Source organism: Chiroxiphia lanceolata, chromosome 15, assembly GCF_009829145.1.
Source record: "Chiroxiphia lanceolata isolate bChiLan1 chromosome 15, bChiLan1.pri, whole genome shotgun sequence".
Classification (NCBI taxonomy): domain Eukaryota; kingdom Metazoa; phylum Chordata; class Aves; order Passeriformes; family Pipridae; genus Chiroxiphia; species Chiroxiphia lanceolata.
The window spans coordinates 18,998,463-19,014,425 of NC_045651.1; the positions used below are offsets into that span (position 1 = coordinate 18,998,463).

At 40.1% G+C, this 15,963-nt stretch overlaps 1 protein-coding gene across 2 annotated transcripts in view; it reads left to right on the forward strand.

The window, feature by feature from the left end:
- The first annotated feature begins 208 nt into the window (after positions 1 to 208).
- GABRG2 (gamma-aminobutyric acid type A receptor subunit gamma2) overlaps positions 209 to 15,963 on the forward strand; it is a 62,977-nt gene continuing 47,222 nt past the window's right edge. The window contains exons 1-2 of one of the 2 annotated variants that reach the window (XM_032702827.1): positions 213 to 489; positions 914 to 1,167. In XM_032702827.1, coding sequence (XP_032558718.1) covers positions 1,061 to 1,167 — 107 coding nt within the window. In that variant the 5' untranslated portion in view covers positions 213 to 489; positions 914 to 1,060. Of the gene's footprint in view, positions 1,168 to 15,963 lie in introns of both variants that reach the window. The other variant, XM_032702828.1, reaches the window with a different exon arrangement.

Below are 15,963 nucleotides of genomic sequence, written 5' to 3' on the forward strand. Positions count from 1 at the left end.
GGGAAATCATGAGATTCCTTGAATTTTTTACTTCACTAGTAGTTGCTAAATTGCATTTTGGACAATAGAACCTGGGATTCTGGTTCCAAACTTTGGCACAGGTCAGCTTTTATGGTCATCTAGTGTTTCCCCTCTGGACAGGAAGTGTTTCCTGTGTCTGATTTTATTAGGGGGAGGGGAGATAAAAACCTTGCATATTTCCCCTAATCCTATCACACACTAATTCACCTCATTCATACTGACTCCACCAATACTGCTTTCCCCATTTCCTGAGTCACTTAGCAACAACCATCCCTCCCTTTTCCACTCCCCCATCCATCCTTTCATTTTTTTCCTCCTTTGCAATCACGATTTCCAGGCTGTTTAGAAAAATGAGGATGCTCAGCAGCATAGGGCAAGCTTTTCTTTCCAACCTCCTTTTTTATGCCTGCCAAATCCTTCTCGCCTCCAAAATGAAAATCCAGGCTGCCTGCATATGTGTAATCAAAGGTTAAAAAGCACCCTGACTGACACCACGCATGTGTTAATCTGTGCTGCAGCAGAGTGCATCATTTCCACTTTGACCTCAGAGTTAATCTGCATTCAGGCAGAAGCTCCGTTGCTTTATTCTTTCATTCTTTTTTTTTTTTCTCCATTTACTCTTTCTTACTCTTTTGGCTTTTCTTGCATGTGTGTCAGTGGTTCCGTAAATGCGTGCATGTGCATGTGCTTCTTTCCTTGACTGCTTTTATTCTGTGAATGTCTGTGATTCTGGCTTTTTGTTTGGGTTTTATTTTTTTCCTTTTCTCCCAATTATATTATTTCCCTAGATCTGGAAGCTGCTGCCTGCTGCCTGAGCTGACGTTTTCTGATTATATCTGCAAAGGGCTTGTGCAGATCTAATTTCTGTCCCCCTGCATATTAATTCCCGCAGCTGGGTGCAATGTCTCATCCCACTGACGGGACCCGGTAGGGAGGGGGGAGAACCACTACAAAAAAAAAATTAAAGAAGGGGACGGATCCATCTGCAACCAAGAGAAAAGGGGGGGAAAAGCTGGGGGGGGGGGGGATTGGAATAGAGATGATTCCTCCAAATCCAACAAGCCTGGGGAGAACTGCATTCTTGAATCCTGCATTTTCTCTCAAAATGATGGTGTGGGCACTTCTGTTCCTCTCTCTCATCCAGTGGTAAGATGTGCTTTCTGATTCTGTTAGGGGGTGGGGGGAAGGAGGGCTGGGGGGTGAAGAATCTGTTTGCAAATCTGCAGATCTGCGGTGAGAATGCCGGAGGTTTGGGTAGTGGCATTGCATTCATCTATCTCCTAGCAGCTCTGATCTTGCAATGTTTTATTTCTCTTACAATTGTCGCTCTGACATGGCCAGGGAGGGGAGCGGCGGGCGTGTATGATGGTGGTACATGCCGGGGTGTTCATAGAATTTGGTGCCATATTAATGAAGCCTTTTATCTCTGAATTAATTGCTTGCTCCAATGCATGGAGTTCTAACGCAGCTGTGTTTTGGGGGCAGAATGTCCGCGCATCCGTGCTTGTTTTCTCCGAGCGGGCAGACCCATCATGGCTGTGCGAGGCTGCGGCCGCGGCAGCGCGCTGCGAGCGGCGGGCAGGGCGAGCACCAAGGACAGGGATGCGGGACCCGCACAGCCCTCCCGGGTGCCTCACAGCCCTCCTGGGTCCCTCACAGCCTTCCCGGGTGCCTCACAGCCCTCCTGGGTCCCTCACAGCCTTCCCGGGTGCCTCAGAGCCCTCCCGGGTGCCTCAGAGCCCTCCCGGGTGCCTCACAGCCCTCCCGGGTGCCTCACAGCCCTCCCGGGTCCCTCACAGCCCTCCTGGGTGTCTCACAGCCCTCCTGGGTCCCTCACAGCCCTCCCGGGTGTTTCAGAGCCCTACCGGGTGCCTCAGAGCCTTCCCAGGTCCCTCACAGCCCTCCCGGGTCCCTCACAGCCCTACCGGGTGTTTCAGAGCCCTACCGGGTGCCTCAGAGCCTTCCCAGGTCCCTCACAGCCCTCCCGGGTCCCTCACAGCCCTCCTGGGTCCCTCACAGCCCTACCGGGTGTTTCAGAGCCCTACCGGGTGCCTCAGAGCCCTCCCGGCCCCGCACAGCCCTACCGGGTGTGTCAGAGCCCTCCCGGGTGCCTCGGAGCCCTCACGGGTCCCTCACAGCCCTCCCGGGTGCCTCACAGCCCTCCCGGCCCCGCACAGCCCTACCGGCTCCCTCAGAGCCCTCCCGGGCGGCTCCCGGCCGCTGTCGGGAGGCTGCGATAGCGTTCGCGGACCAGATGAGATGGATGTTTACAACAGCGTTTCCCCCCACACCAACACGTCCTGTTGGAAGACCTGTGCGTGCTGCATATGTGTGTCAGATACCGAAATGTAAAGAGGTAAAAATCTCAAGAGCAGAGGAAGGAGTTGTTCATGGATGAAAGTGGAGGGCAGGAGTATTGCTGCAGTGCCAAGCACTGCGCTGAATCAGACATTCCTGTAAAAATGTGTGGACTGTGCATTTAACAGGTTAGATGAGAAAATAGCACTGCATTGCAAAGTACCTGGCCTTTCCAGCAGCAGCAGACTGTTCCTCACAGCTGCATAAGCCATGTTGTCATTGATATGTTTGAGAAGTTAGTGCCCGCTCTCTTTGCTACTCTTAATGCTGTGTCAACACAGGCTTCTCATTCAAATTTACCTTCTTGATTCTTCCCTCCCTTTACCTGGACACTACCATACTGAAAAGTGTGTTCTTTCTGTTTGCTTTTCTGTTTTGTTTAAGAAAAATCAGACTTTGTAGCTGCAGTGGTAGAATCTTACTTATAAGCCAAATAAAAGGCCAAATGATCGCCTAGGGAAATTAAAAGTTGCTGTGTTTTAGATTACTTTTTTCCCACACACAAAAAAAGGGCTTTGTAAAGAATTCCTGTCAAAAGAAAGTTAAAATGGTTGAAAATGAAAGTGAAATAAAACTTGGTGAGCCTACCATGAGGGATACCTGGTTGTTGGGAGTAAGACAAGTGTGAGGTATCTCTGATCCTTACAGAGCCATTTATGATTACTATGTGAATACAGCAATGGAAAATGAGTTTTTACAGGATTTTATGACACAGGTTCTCAAATTATTTTGACATAAAACTTCCACTAAAATAATCTCAAATACTTATTTTAACATACTTCCTTCTTTTCACTCATCTTTCAGAATAGCATCACCCGAGAGGAATTTTGCCAAAATTATTTCATAAGCTCTAAAAAACCCCCTTCATAATGCAACTTAAAGTTTTATCTCAGCAAAAGGTTCTGTTTTCTTTTCACAGCCATCCGATAGCTAAGATGGTTTCCTCTGACAGTTTCTTGACCTCATAATTTTAAAGAATATATAATAGAAAAATACTAATAAACAGCTACAAGTAAAGAGAAAATAGTGCTTTACAGAAACATTTTAAATGAGCCAACATGCAAATATTATTTTAATTCTAACAATCAGGAAATCTAACAATTTCCTACTTCTATTGTGGAAGAAGCCTTATTATAAGTAGTTTTGAAAACTCATGGACCAAGGCTGAGTTATAAAAAGTTGAACTTAGATACCATTTATTTATAGCCAGGATGAAAGATTTTCCTTGTTAAAATCTAATCAAACACTTTAGAAGGAGAGCAATATCGTTTATTATGTGTCACTTGTCTGAAATTCTGGAAGGCCAATGCAGCTGAACGCCAACAAAAGTGCTCCATGTTATGCATCTGAGTAAATGTGTTGACATCAATCAGAATACACACAGAGGTTTAAGTATTTGCAGAATCTGATCAAAGTAATTGAACACATAAATGTTGATTACTAGTACTGTGCAGAAGTTTGAACTCTATTAATACAGAAAATACTATATTGAGAAATTTATTGTTGCAAAGTTGTTGACATTTGCAAGATTAAAGAAAGAAAAGTCAAGACATCACTAGGCATTAATGGAAATAACTAAAATTCTGGCTTTGACCTCAGCAAACCATGATTTGAACAAATGCCGTATTACAGCACTGGAATATTTTACCTTCACAAGAACTTGTGTCAGATTTATTCCATGCACAGAGTACATCCTTACAATTGGGTACATTAAAGTTTTAGGAAGTACTTTCTTACAATTTGTTTCTTGACATACATAACTGTACTGCAAACTTCTTGCTGTTCCTCATCATCTTAGCACTGAGACTACTGTAACAGCATTGGGCAGTCCATCACATTGACTGAAGCTGTGTTTCAGTGAAAATTAGTCAAACTAAGCTCCAAATTTCTGAAAATTGTGCATAAAAAATCTTAGGATTAAGAGACAGTTTAAAATTAGAAATATAATAAACTAATATTTGCACACCCTAATATGTGGTTTAATTGGAATTAATTATTTGATTACCCTTATTGGACAACAGTAGGTATTTAACATTACATATAACAGAATTCACCAGCAAAGTTTAAAATTATTTAAAGCTATACTCTGCACATGATTTGCATACAGTGTTTATTAGGTTTTTTTGCAGAGTCTTTAACTTTAACCAATTGTCAGCAAAATCCACATGAATACAGTGCAAAGTAATGTCCAGATGGAAAATGTGGAACACCAGCAACTTTTATTTTTTCACTTGTGAGTGCTCAGGTAGCATCATGGCAATGTTTATATGCTGTAGTTACATACCTAAAACCAAAAACTGTCAGGACTGATCAAAAAAATCCATAATCATTTTAGCACCAAAATAGTTTGGTGCCTTTGTGAAACGTATTTTTATTAGTAAATTACTGAACATGGGTGTAAATAAAATTGTTTTGCTCTTGTAAAGTGATATGGTAGAAATGGGAATTAAAAGGGGCATGGGTATCCCCCAGATGGACAGTCATTTAGAATTACTATAAAACTTGCTGACATCTGTTTGGTGGTATTCCTGTAGCTGTAGTTATTCATATACTTCTGATACTTCCACACAGCATACAGCACTAAATACTGAGTCAAAAATAAGGAGCTGCTCAGCAAGAGATGATCTCTCAATTCACAAGGAATGGTTCCCTTTAAAGAAGTGTCATGACAGAAGATGTGAATCTAGGTGCTGTTAAAATAGGACTTTATCCTTGCCTATGATAGTATGAAGTTGAATATTTAATACACTACAGTGTTTGTGTCAGCAGAGCTGAGGCTGTACAGACACCAGACCTGCTCACTACTTAAACATGTCCAGAGTGGCAAGGAGCGTGAGACTGCCTTTGAGTTTTTCATAAGCATGCTGCATTCCTGACTGCTGTCAGCTGTAATGCTGGGACACAAACTTGGAACAACTACCATTGTCATAAAAAGAGTACCAAACCCCCAGATCTAAAGTAGATTTGAAAATTAAGTAATACCTTGTAGACATATATTCAAGTCAGCTCCAAAGCAGAGGCAGTTTAAAGGTCAGTAGCTCTGACTGGCACTGTCCTGCAGTGAGATGCTGTGGCTCATTTGAAGCTGGCTCAGAACCCTGCAGCCTTTCCCTTCTAACAGCTGGTATCAGCTACTCCAGCTGCACAAGTTCTATATATTTCTAAATACAAAGATTCTATTGGGGTGATCGTTTGATTATTTATTTTTTAGCATTCAACAGGATAACCAGAGTGTGCTGTGGTTATCTGCCTCACTGGGACAGTCTCAGCTGCAGCTCTGCAGACTATTGGACCTGCAGCCCCACTCACAGCCTTATACAGAAAATAAATGGCTCATGTGAGAATGGAACTGAGAACAGTCAGCTAGCCTGGGGCTTGATTAATACCAATTCAGGCTTTGAAAATCACAGAAGCACAGAATATTCAGGGTTGGAAGGGACCTCTGGAGACCATCCAGTCCAACCCCCTGCCAAGGCAGGGTCACCTGGAACAGGTGACGCAGGAACGTGTCCAGGTGGGTTTGAAATGTCTCCAGAGAGGGAGACTCCACACCCTCGCTGGACAGCTGTTCCAGTGCTCTGCCAGCCTCAGTGTAAAGTTCTTCCTCATGTTAGTGTGGAAGTTCTTGTGTTTTAGTTTATGGCCATTGCTCCTCGTCCTGTTGCTGGGCACCACTGAAAAGAGTCTGGATACATACGCAAAAATAGACACACACAAAAACCTAAACCAAAACCTGACATAGGATGTCAGAACTGAAGGGGGTTTTTAATTTTCATCCTTCATAGCCTGTCTAGGGTCGAACATTTTTAGCAGGCTATTATTGCAATACAAATCCATTTTAACACAAATGATAAAGTTTAATTGTCCATTTTTCCAGGTTTGCTTACTAAGAAATCCACACCCTATCTTATACCTAGTACTGAAAATGTCAGCAGTTCTGGGAATCTTCTCACATGTCAAGCCTCGTTTTATCCTCTCAGTAATCCCTGATCCACTGAAGTCAGTCTGTTGCTGAAGGAAAAGCCAAGACATATCCAGGATAGATTCTTACAAGTGGCTATATGCTCATAAGAACTGGGAAATCACCCAAAGTTAAATTATAACTCAGGAAGGATCTTCAAAAAGTGTTTCTTACACTGCATAATGCTTTTATTTTTTTGCAGAAAGCTCTCAACCTACATCCCAGCCAACTGATAGCTCTAAACACTTCTTCCTTCATTCCTGCTTTTCTATTCTACATAGAAGATCAACATAAGCTTTACACTCCAGTCCACAGACTAATGTAAACTGATCTTAAATGGCACATAGGTTTTGTCCTGGCCCTCTGAACGTAAAGGGATTTCTCCATTCACAAACAGGGCTTGTTTTGTCTGAACTGAAGTTCTGAACAAGAGCTAGGCTTTCTGGCAGTAAAAGAGAAAGAGACGTTTATTTTCTTTTAGAAAAGATATGACAACTGATGATAGAAATGGACATTCAGGTAACTTCACTGGAAGTATACATATGCTTTCTGGGCTGAAAGGAGGAGGTTGTTTACTTAGAACAAGATACATATGAAGTATAAAAAGAATGCAGAAAGTACCTGGAAAGAACCATAAATTACAGAAAAAGAGAGTCCATTGCCATAGTCAGGTAACTATAATTATTATTATTACGTAAGGAAGAGCCTATCTCAAAAAATGAGACTAAAACCAAACTCATGAAATTAGGGACTACAACTGCCCCTAGTGAAAATATCCAACACACAAAAATGAGGGTGAAGAGCTATTTCAGCTGATGAAAAGATGAGAAAGGAACAGTATAAAGTGTATAGTCTAGATGCACCTATTGTTTTTAAACTTTAGACTCAATATGAAGAGTGACTTTTGATGACTTAAAATTTAACATTCATTGCATCCTTCCTTTTCATACTGATTATGGCCCAAATTGTCCCAGTCCTAACAAGAAGCATCCCACGAGAGTCTGAATTCAGCAGGTGTATATGCCTGTGGAGAGGCAGTGTCTTTGCAGGCATTTTATTCAGGTGAGCTCCTGGCTCAGAAGAGCTCTGGTGCAGTAAGTGGGAGCTTTGCTGTTTTTTGGGTCTGGTTTTCTATTTGTAATGTCCAGAAGTAACCTGCTAGTTTAATTCTTCAAATTAAGAAGAAATTCAGCTTCACACTAAGCCAGAAAGTGGAGAAAACAGCAAAACAGAACACAATATTACTTGCTTTTAAACTTGTCATACGAAGGGGTTAGAACTTAATTTATATCAGAATGTGTAACCACCTTCTTCAATGTGAGAAATTTGCAAAAAGCTATATATTTTTTTTTCATCCATATGAAAAAAGAGTGGGAAGAGGGAGATAGTGGGTACATATTTTCACGAGTTCCAGCACCTGCCAGCTGGCTGAGAAAAACTGAGGTAAAAGAGGGCCGAAGGTGGTAGGTTGACAAAAGTATTGAGAGAACAGTGAGGATTATATCTAGTGTGATTCTGGAGTATTTTATAGTTATGACAGGAAATTAATATACGAGTCTGGTCAGACTGAATATTGGGTATTCAGTCTGACACACGGTGATATTCTCTTGTTTATATAACAGTAATATTTTTAACACAACTGCTGTCAAAAAAGGAGGCTTTAATGCTGCTGAAAACCACCAGTGACTGCATAAGAAGAGAAATGTAGCAAACACCTTCCCATGTAAATGACTACCTCAGCTGCATAATGTTTCTTCATGTGATGTCCTAAGCAACATAGAAAAAGTTGGCTACAGCAGTATTACTTGTTCTCTCTTATGTAAATGGCATAGAGCACCCAATGAAATGATCCCTGGCTGCCTGAAAACTTAGGAAAATGGTTGGTTTTTTTTAGTAAGTGAGGTAATGCAGGGTCCAGTATTTATATAGATTCAAAGAGAAAAAAAATATTTCAAAATCTACTGAACTCAATGCTAACATTCCATTACAGGAAATCTCTATCTTCATGTTTCTGGAAGAGGAGAGATTTTGGCAGGGATATTTCTGCCCTTTTCTTTTGCTCTTAGTTTCTGCTATTGACATCTGCCAGATGCAAAATACGTGGCTCAATATATTGGTGGCTTGACCCAGGGTAATGATTACATTGTGGTTACTGAGAAGTAAGAGCAGGTAATAGAAATTCAGTAATTTATACAATCTCAGTGCAATGGAATATCACCATTAATGAAGAAAAACACTCCTGTGTCAGATTTTTACACCTAGAGGATCACTTCTATTGTTTCAGATTTAGTGGAATGACATTTCCACACATATTCACTGAAATACAATAGCTGTGAAATCTGGCCATTGTATATGAGACTAAATATTACTCTTACAAGATAGAACTTTCATCTGGTTGCAGATAAACAGGAAAATATTTAAGAAATAGCATTTTTACAATACCTAAGACAACATGTACAGATTATTACCAAAAATAAAAGATCAATATATGGGAAAAATATATTTAAAAGAAATGAAGGATAATAATGAGTATTTGGAAGGAATGGAATAAGAAGTTATTAACTTTTTATGCTTGCATTAACTCTTTCCAAATGAAGCAGGTAATCATGTATGAAATTGTATTTTTTACTGAATGTCATCTTAGACTTTGGTGAGAACCCTTGAGACGAAAGGCTAGATTTTTTCTGAGCTATATATCATCTTAAGTTTTTGCAATGCTCTGTGTTGTACTGAAAAATACTTCTGGTTCTATACATTGATGAGAAATGCATCTTAAAGAGGATCTCATACATACCTAAAAAAACCTTCTGCCAGAATTCCCCAGAAAAAAGTGGGTGATCTGAGAAAACAAGTGTTTTCCTTCAATAGTGATTCAGTGTTATATTGTGTAACACAAATAGCATGTTCTGGTCATATGAAGCTTTCGTTGATCCATAGCAAGATATCTTCAAATCCAAACAGAAATCTGCCTGCTGCAACAGATTGAGGATTATCTACTGAATTCCACTTTCATTTAATTCCCTTAGATTATTTTTCATGAGCAAAAAAGAGGTAGAAGGAGAAAGAATGAGAAAGAGAATAATTAAGAACAATTAATCAGATAATGCTAGAAAGCCTTACTAAACTAATCAATGTATTATTCAATATATTATCAAGTAATAATGCACTTTGGGAACCTACTGAACCATGCCTATGTTTGCTAAAGCCAGAGAACCGTGTCACCAAACCAGAATAAATTGTACTCACAATGATCAAAGAGATCAGTTATCTCTTGGCCATTTTGTGTATATCCTATGAGAGGGTGTACTCTGCTTTTTGTCTCCAAAAACTGATGAAGACAGAGAAGACTTTGCAGTGCAGATTAACACTAAAAAGGCTTCAGTTAGATGCATGGCAGATACTGATGCAGGCAAGGGAAAACAGTTCATTGAGGAGTCTGCAATCATTTTTCCTCTTCTGCTATCCTCAGTAATGCCTCTGGTTTCTACTTTTATAGGCCTAAGAGACATCCTTCCAAAATTTAAGCATCCAAACTGAGTCTTTGTGCAGAAAAATAAACACTTGACCCCCAAAAATCAATAATGTAATTCTATATTCAGACCAGTAGTTTGTGCTTATTTGTGGTGTTGGCCAATATTTTCAAACCATCTGTGAAAGCATTGCCCAAAGAGATCCAACAGGAAAGGCAAACAGGCACAAAAATGTCAGGGAATGGAGAATGCCACCAAACACTTTATATATGATTAAAATGACAGTCAGCTTGACCATCTCAGATGAATTACTGAGAGCCCTTAGAGTTCCCTAGTTCAGTAAGGGCTGTAGCTATGAGCCCAAAAAGGCTCTACAGTTGCTGTGAATAGGAGGCAGAATTGAAGGAGGTCTGGAAGCGAATTGGGAAGGCTGGAATTTCACATCATCTTTAACAGAGACAAGAAGCCTGCTATGCTTCAAATAGAAAACCAGCACAGGGATTAGGAAGATGAGTGGTTACGTTCAAATTAATGAAGATGACAAACGCAGGACAACTGTTTGCATGAAGTGCAGAGAGCCTGGGTGTATTTTTGGAAGTCAGAGGCCAGAGAGATGCCACACCCCAACAAGAACACAAGTGAGAAAGCTCGTAGTGGCTTGAGAAAGAAGATGAAGTGTGTGACCCATGTAATGATATTTACACTACCAAGAACTGTCTTAGTGTCTGAACTAATACTGAAAAGACACCTTTTGGCTTCTGTTATATAACATAAATGATACAATCTGCTCCTGCAGCCCATGAGGGCTGTCACCCCAAATATGTTTGAGCATTACAATTTTGTATTGTAATGTAGTAAAGAAATTATTTTCTGGGAAGGTAAGAATTTGGAAGAAGGAAAGGTTACCAGTGGTAAAATGCTTGGAGGTCCTTAGAATACAAATACAAATATTGCTACTCTTTTATTGAACCCAAATAATTAACTACAAACCACAGACATATTGTACTGACTAAACATATCAGGTATTTGTAAGCTCTTTGGGGCAACAAAAATAAACAATACATTAGCAATGACCTTTTCCATTTTATTTCCTGTTTTCTCCAGGAAATGCTAAAACATCTCACTAAGCTGTCTTAAAGACTTAAAGCATGCACTTAATATTACTTAAAACCTTAATAAAGGTCTAATGTAATGTAGCACATGAGATTAAAGTCATGACAAATCTTTAGGGCCAAATCCTTAACTTCTATGTCTACCATAACTAACAAGGCTTATTCCTGTCTGCCACTGGTTTTTGTGATACAGATCCACGACTGCCTCCTTGATGTCAAAATGTAAATCTCAGGTGCCTCTGTTTTGCCCAGATAAACTCAATATGCCATAATATGCCACCACTGTCTCCAGAGAGTTCATTTCTCAGAAATTAAATTAAGCAATTCCAAATTACTTGCTATTAATATCCAACCATTTTTAACCACTTTTATACCCACTGAATACATTTTAACTTCTTAATAGCGAATCACTTTTACTGTGGTATACATCTTAATAAGGATTATTTCTATAATGAGTTCCAGAATTTACTATTCAGTCATTTAGGGATTATGTGTATGAAAACAACTCATATATAGATTTGGTTTTAAACTTTACAGATTTCAAAAATTGGATTTTATTTTAAGCTTTGAAATAAAATTATCCCTTGGCCAGAAACCAAGAATTTCAGCTTACATGGTAACTTTGAAGAAGTTCTGAGTATGAGAAGACTTATGGGGAGTACTAGGAGAGAAATTGTTTGCAGCTTAAACTATATAGTTTGTTAAGAAAGAGAAAAAGAAAAGAAGAAAGATAGAAGATACTATATCCGTAAAAACAATTCTTCTGTTTCCATCCCCAAACCACTGTCTCTCTTAATATCTCTGTGGTGGATAAGCACAGAGGGGATTGAATTCAATGCAATATATATTCAGACCAAAAACTGAGAAACATTTGTTATCTGCAATCATTACCTGCATATGCCATGATCTGAGCTCCTCAATTAAACAGTAATGAAAGGATATAATGAAAAAATCCAGAAGTTTAATAGTAAAATTATGTCCAGTCATAAATAGTACTTATTTTAAATAGGACCTCCCATTAGAGTTTGTGAGCAAGACTTCCAAACAGCAAGTAAAGAATGTATTTCGTCAACAAAGGTGTCATGTCTGCAGTGACACCTGGGAAAACAGGCTGAGGCAGCTAAACCAGGGTTCAGTTCAGCAAGGCTTTAACATTCAAGCCCTTAGCCAGGAAAACACTTTCATTTGTGTTTAAATGTTTACCAACATAGTTTTCTGCATCAGGATGAGAATACGGAGCAGCTGGCAGTATGGAAAGCATAATCCTGGAAAATCTGACAGATATAAGCTAAAAATGCAACACTTGCCAGAAAGTCTATTCCAATTATGTCCTGTCTTCTAAATTATTTCTTTGGTAATCTGTCTTGGAAAACTGTAGAGCTTAGAATAGCACCTGTTTCTTTATTTAACAAATTATCTCGAGGTGTGTTTGCCAAATTCCCTGGGATCTCAGGAGGACAGATTGCATGTAGAAGTTTTGCTTTAGTGGCTTCCAGTGGAATTTCTTATTGTCAATACTCTGCCTGTTACTCTGCGTGTCTGCAGCTCATAGAAAGCTGCTGGATCTGTAGAAAAGGAAACTGAAGATGGATTTATTCATGTGGGAGATATGCTATGACTAGTAAAACTTCTTTACTCTTCCTTAGCTTCTACTCCTGTCCCATTAATTTTAGGGGTTTGCACTCTTTCCAAGTTTTCAAGTGTCCATCCTCACCTGATGGTCCCATCAGCATCTGCTCAAGTCATGGAAAGACTCTTCTTGTTTTTAAAAAGTTCCTGATTATGCAGTTTGGATAAGATCTATAAAGGACCAACAAAATCTCTGAAGCATCATGGTGCCTTCTCTGTACCCATGGAAAATGAGGTCTGACACCATCTGCACTTTGCCAACAAGCTTATTCTTAGTTGCCACGAGGCTTTGCGTGGCTGCCCTAAATTCCTTCCTGCATCTTGCTTCAGAGCACACACAGAGTACGAGATCCATAAATGACACCACATGTAGCTGCTGCTTACATCTCTTCCATGGAGACCCCACAGGTGGGAATGGACTAATTCAAGTAATGCCAGATGGGAACCTCTCCATATCCCTGCTTCATCTTATATCCATTCACCCTTAAAGCTTGTTGCTGTCCTGCCATGGGGGGTCCTCCACAGAGCTTTTGAGGAGGAGCCAAGGAAACCTGCTGGGGAACTGGACATTGTGGCCTGAATATATGGACATTTTGGGTTTCATTTGAAACAGTCTCTGGAGCACATTTAGTGGGTCCTTTGGCTTAGCCACAGTACAGAGCTGCAGTGAAGAGGGGGAGAAACAAAAATCTTCTTATATAATCCTTCAAACTGAAGGAAACAATTTCACATGTATCTGTTTCTGGACTTTGTATCATTCTCTGTAGTATCTTCTGCACTCTGTATTATTCCATTGCTAAATATATTTTGAAACTCTAGTTATATGAGTCGACATCTTGTAGACCTTAATGTGGTTTCTTCTCTCCAGGAATTTCAGAAATAAATCAGTAACAGTGCTGTATAAACTTGGTTCCCAAAGCAATGTTTCCAAATAATGCTTTTGGAATATGTCTGTGGTTACATCTACTGCTATTTCTCACCCTTGTAGCCAGTTGCACACATTAATCAAACCCACTCTCAGCTTCTGTTTGTACTTATTTATTATTCTGATCTTGCCCTTTTTTCCAGTTATGAGGAGCTTTCTCTAGCCCAGAATGACACCTACTTATAAAACAAGTTTCTAGTAGCTTTCTCTGTAGAAGTGTCTTTACTTTTACAAAGACAAACTTCTCTGACCATAATCAGAACCATGACAATTTATAAAATAAAATTCTCTTATGATGACGAGAGTCAAAAAAGGTATGCCAAAATATTTCTGGGAGAAAAAGAAAAGCCTGGGAGATATATGTTTGAATGTGTCTGGAATAGAAATTGCTGCTATTTTCCCAGTGTTTTGACTAGTCTTAATAGTCACATTCAAATGTGAGAGATGGGAAGACAGGCTTTGCAGTGATCGTTATGCCTAGCCCACTCAAATGCCAAAAACTTCAGAGCTAGGTAGGATTTGCATGTTTGTGCTTTACGTTTTACTTACTGGAGACTGATAGAAAGGCAAAAAAGATAAATAAGACACTGAGTGAACCCATGCATGGTTTCTTCTCATTAAAATAAAGTTCAGAGCCACCATATTATTTATTAGTTAGTACCTTTAAAACAATTGACCATTTTTCAGAAAAAGATTTTCATATTCTTGCATAAAAAGTTCTACATAGTTAATAGTGAGATTTTCTTTCTATGGAATAGATATCTTAAGTATTTCTTTTTTTTACAAAATTTTCTGTACCTCAGCATTTCTTCTTGAAATTGAGCTAGAAAACATTTATCATAGTGGGGCACAAATAGGAAAGGAAGATGTAGCAGCTTTGCATCCCTATTTCTTGTGGAAGGCAGGAGTGTGAGTGGCAGTGGGCAGCCCTGCCATGCAGCGTGGCCACTGCTCACCACGGGCCCTCCCTGCACTGAGCCTGCAAGGCCCCAGGACAGAGGCTTGGCCGGGCATGAACATCTCTTGACCTGCCCACAGCTTCTTTTGACTTGGTTTAGCTGCCACAGCAATTTAGCTCATTGACCAGACATCTCCAGCTAATTTGTTGGACTTTTTGCATGGTACAACCAGAGTTTTATACAAACAATAGTGACAATCAGTGGCTCTGTGGAGAACTAGTTACTGGCATGGCTATTTAGTGTGGAGAAATACAAACCTGGCACAACAGCAGAGGCATTGAGGAGTGGACCTGGAATGCAGCACAGAGGGGGAGAGGCACAGAATCCTGTAATCATTAGGGCTGGATCACTGAGTCCCACCACTAACCCAGCACTGCCGTGTTCACCACCACACCGTGTCCCCAAGTATCACACTCACACACCTTGAGCACTTCTAGGGATGGGGACTCCAGCACTTCTCTAGGCAGTCTGTTCCAATGCCTGACAACTGCTTCAGGGAAGAATTTTTTTCCTAATATCTGAGCTAAACCTCCTCTGGTCCAACCTGAGGTTGTTTCCTCTCGTGCTATCCCTTGTTACCTGCAGAAGAGGCTGATCCCCACCTGGCTACAACCTCCTTTCAGTAGTCATAGAGAGCAGTAAGGACTCCACCGAGCCTCCTTTTCTCGAGGTTAACCAGGCATGGGGTGACAGTACCACTGGATAACCCTGCCTGGGTGCATTTTACAGGAGAGGTGCCAGCAGCCCTTACCCTAAAACTAGGATATTTATGTCCCACAGAATTAAGGAGACCCTGACATGAAGCCATTCCAATTGCAACAACCACCAAGGAAAGTCCATCAATTATACAACAAACCCACCATTTAATCAAAATAAATGAAATTCATAGGGGAATTACAGGCACACTTGTTGACAATTTTCCTACTCAGCTGACATAGAGACATTAGTTTGCCCCTTACGTTCTTAATTTATCGCACATCTACCCTGTTATCAGAACTAAATTCCACATCCACCCCTGCACAGTCTGTTTTATAAGTATGAGTGCAAACAGCGTCTTGCATGATATAAGTTGGTTTATGTGGGAACACATGGGTTACTATTGGTTACCATGCATTAAAAATGAAATTAAATCAGAAGCATTGTTTTAAAAAGAAACAACAAAAAACCAGTTTAGTTTTTACCATTTGCTTACAGTCATTTTGTGAATGAGTTAGCTACATGATGATGTGTATTAAGCAGCTATTTTCTGTTCATTCAGCTCCTTTATCAAGATATATTTCTACCTAATAAACATTCCAGTAAAGTCACTTCCATGATCTAAGAGAAGTAAGAATTATTAATATATTCCGAATAAACCCATACTGGTTTCACATTTAGTTTTGACTGGCTTTCTAAACATTCAGGGCTTATCTGACCCACTTGCTTTACCCAAGATACAGGCTTTAACCTTGCTGATAAGTGCAATGCAATGTCATTTCCTAAGGCATGGTTAGTGGTTGTTTCTTCCTAATTAGATGGTTTACCATCA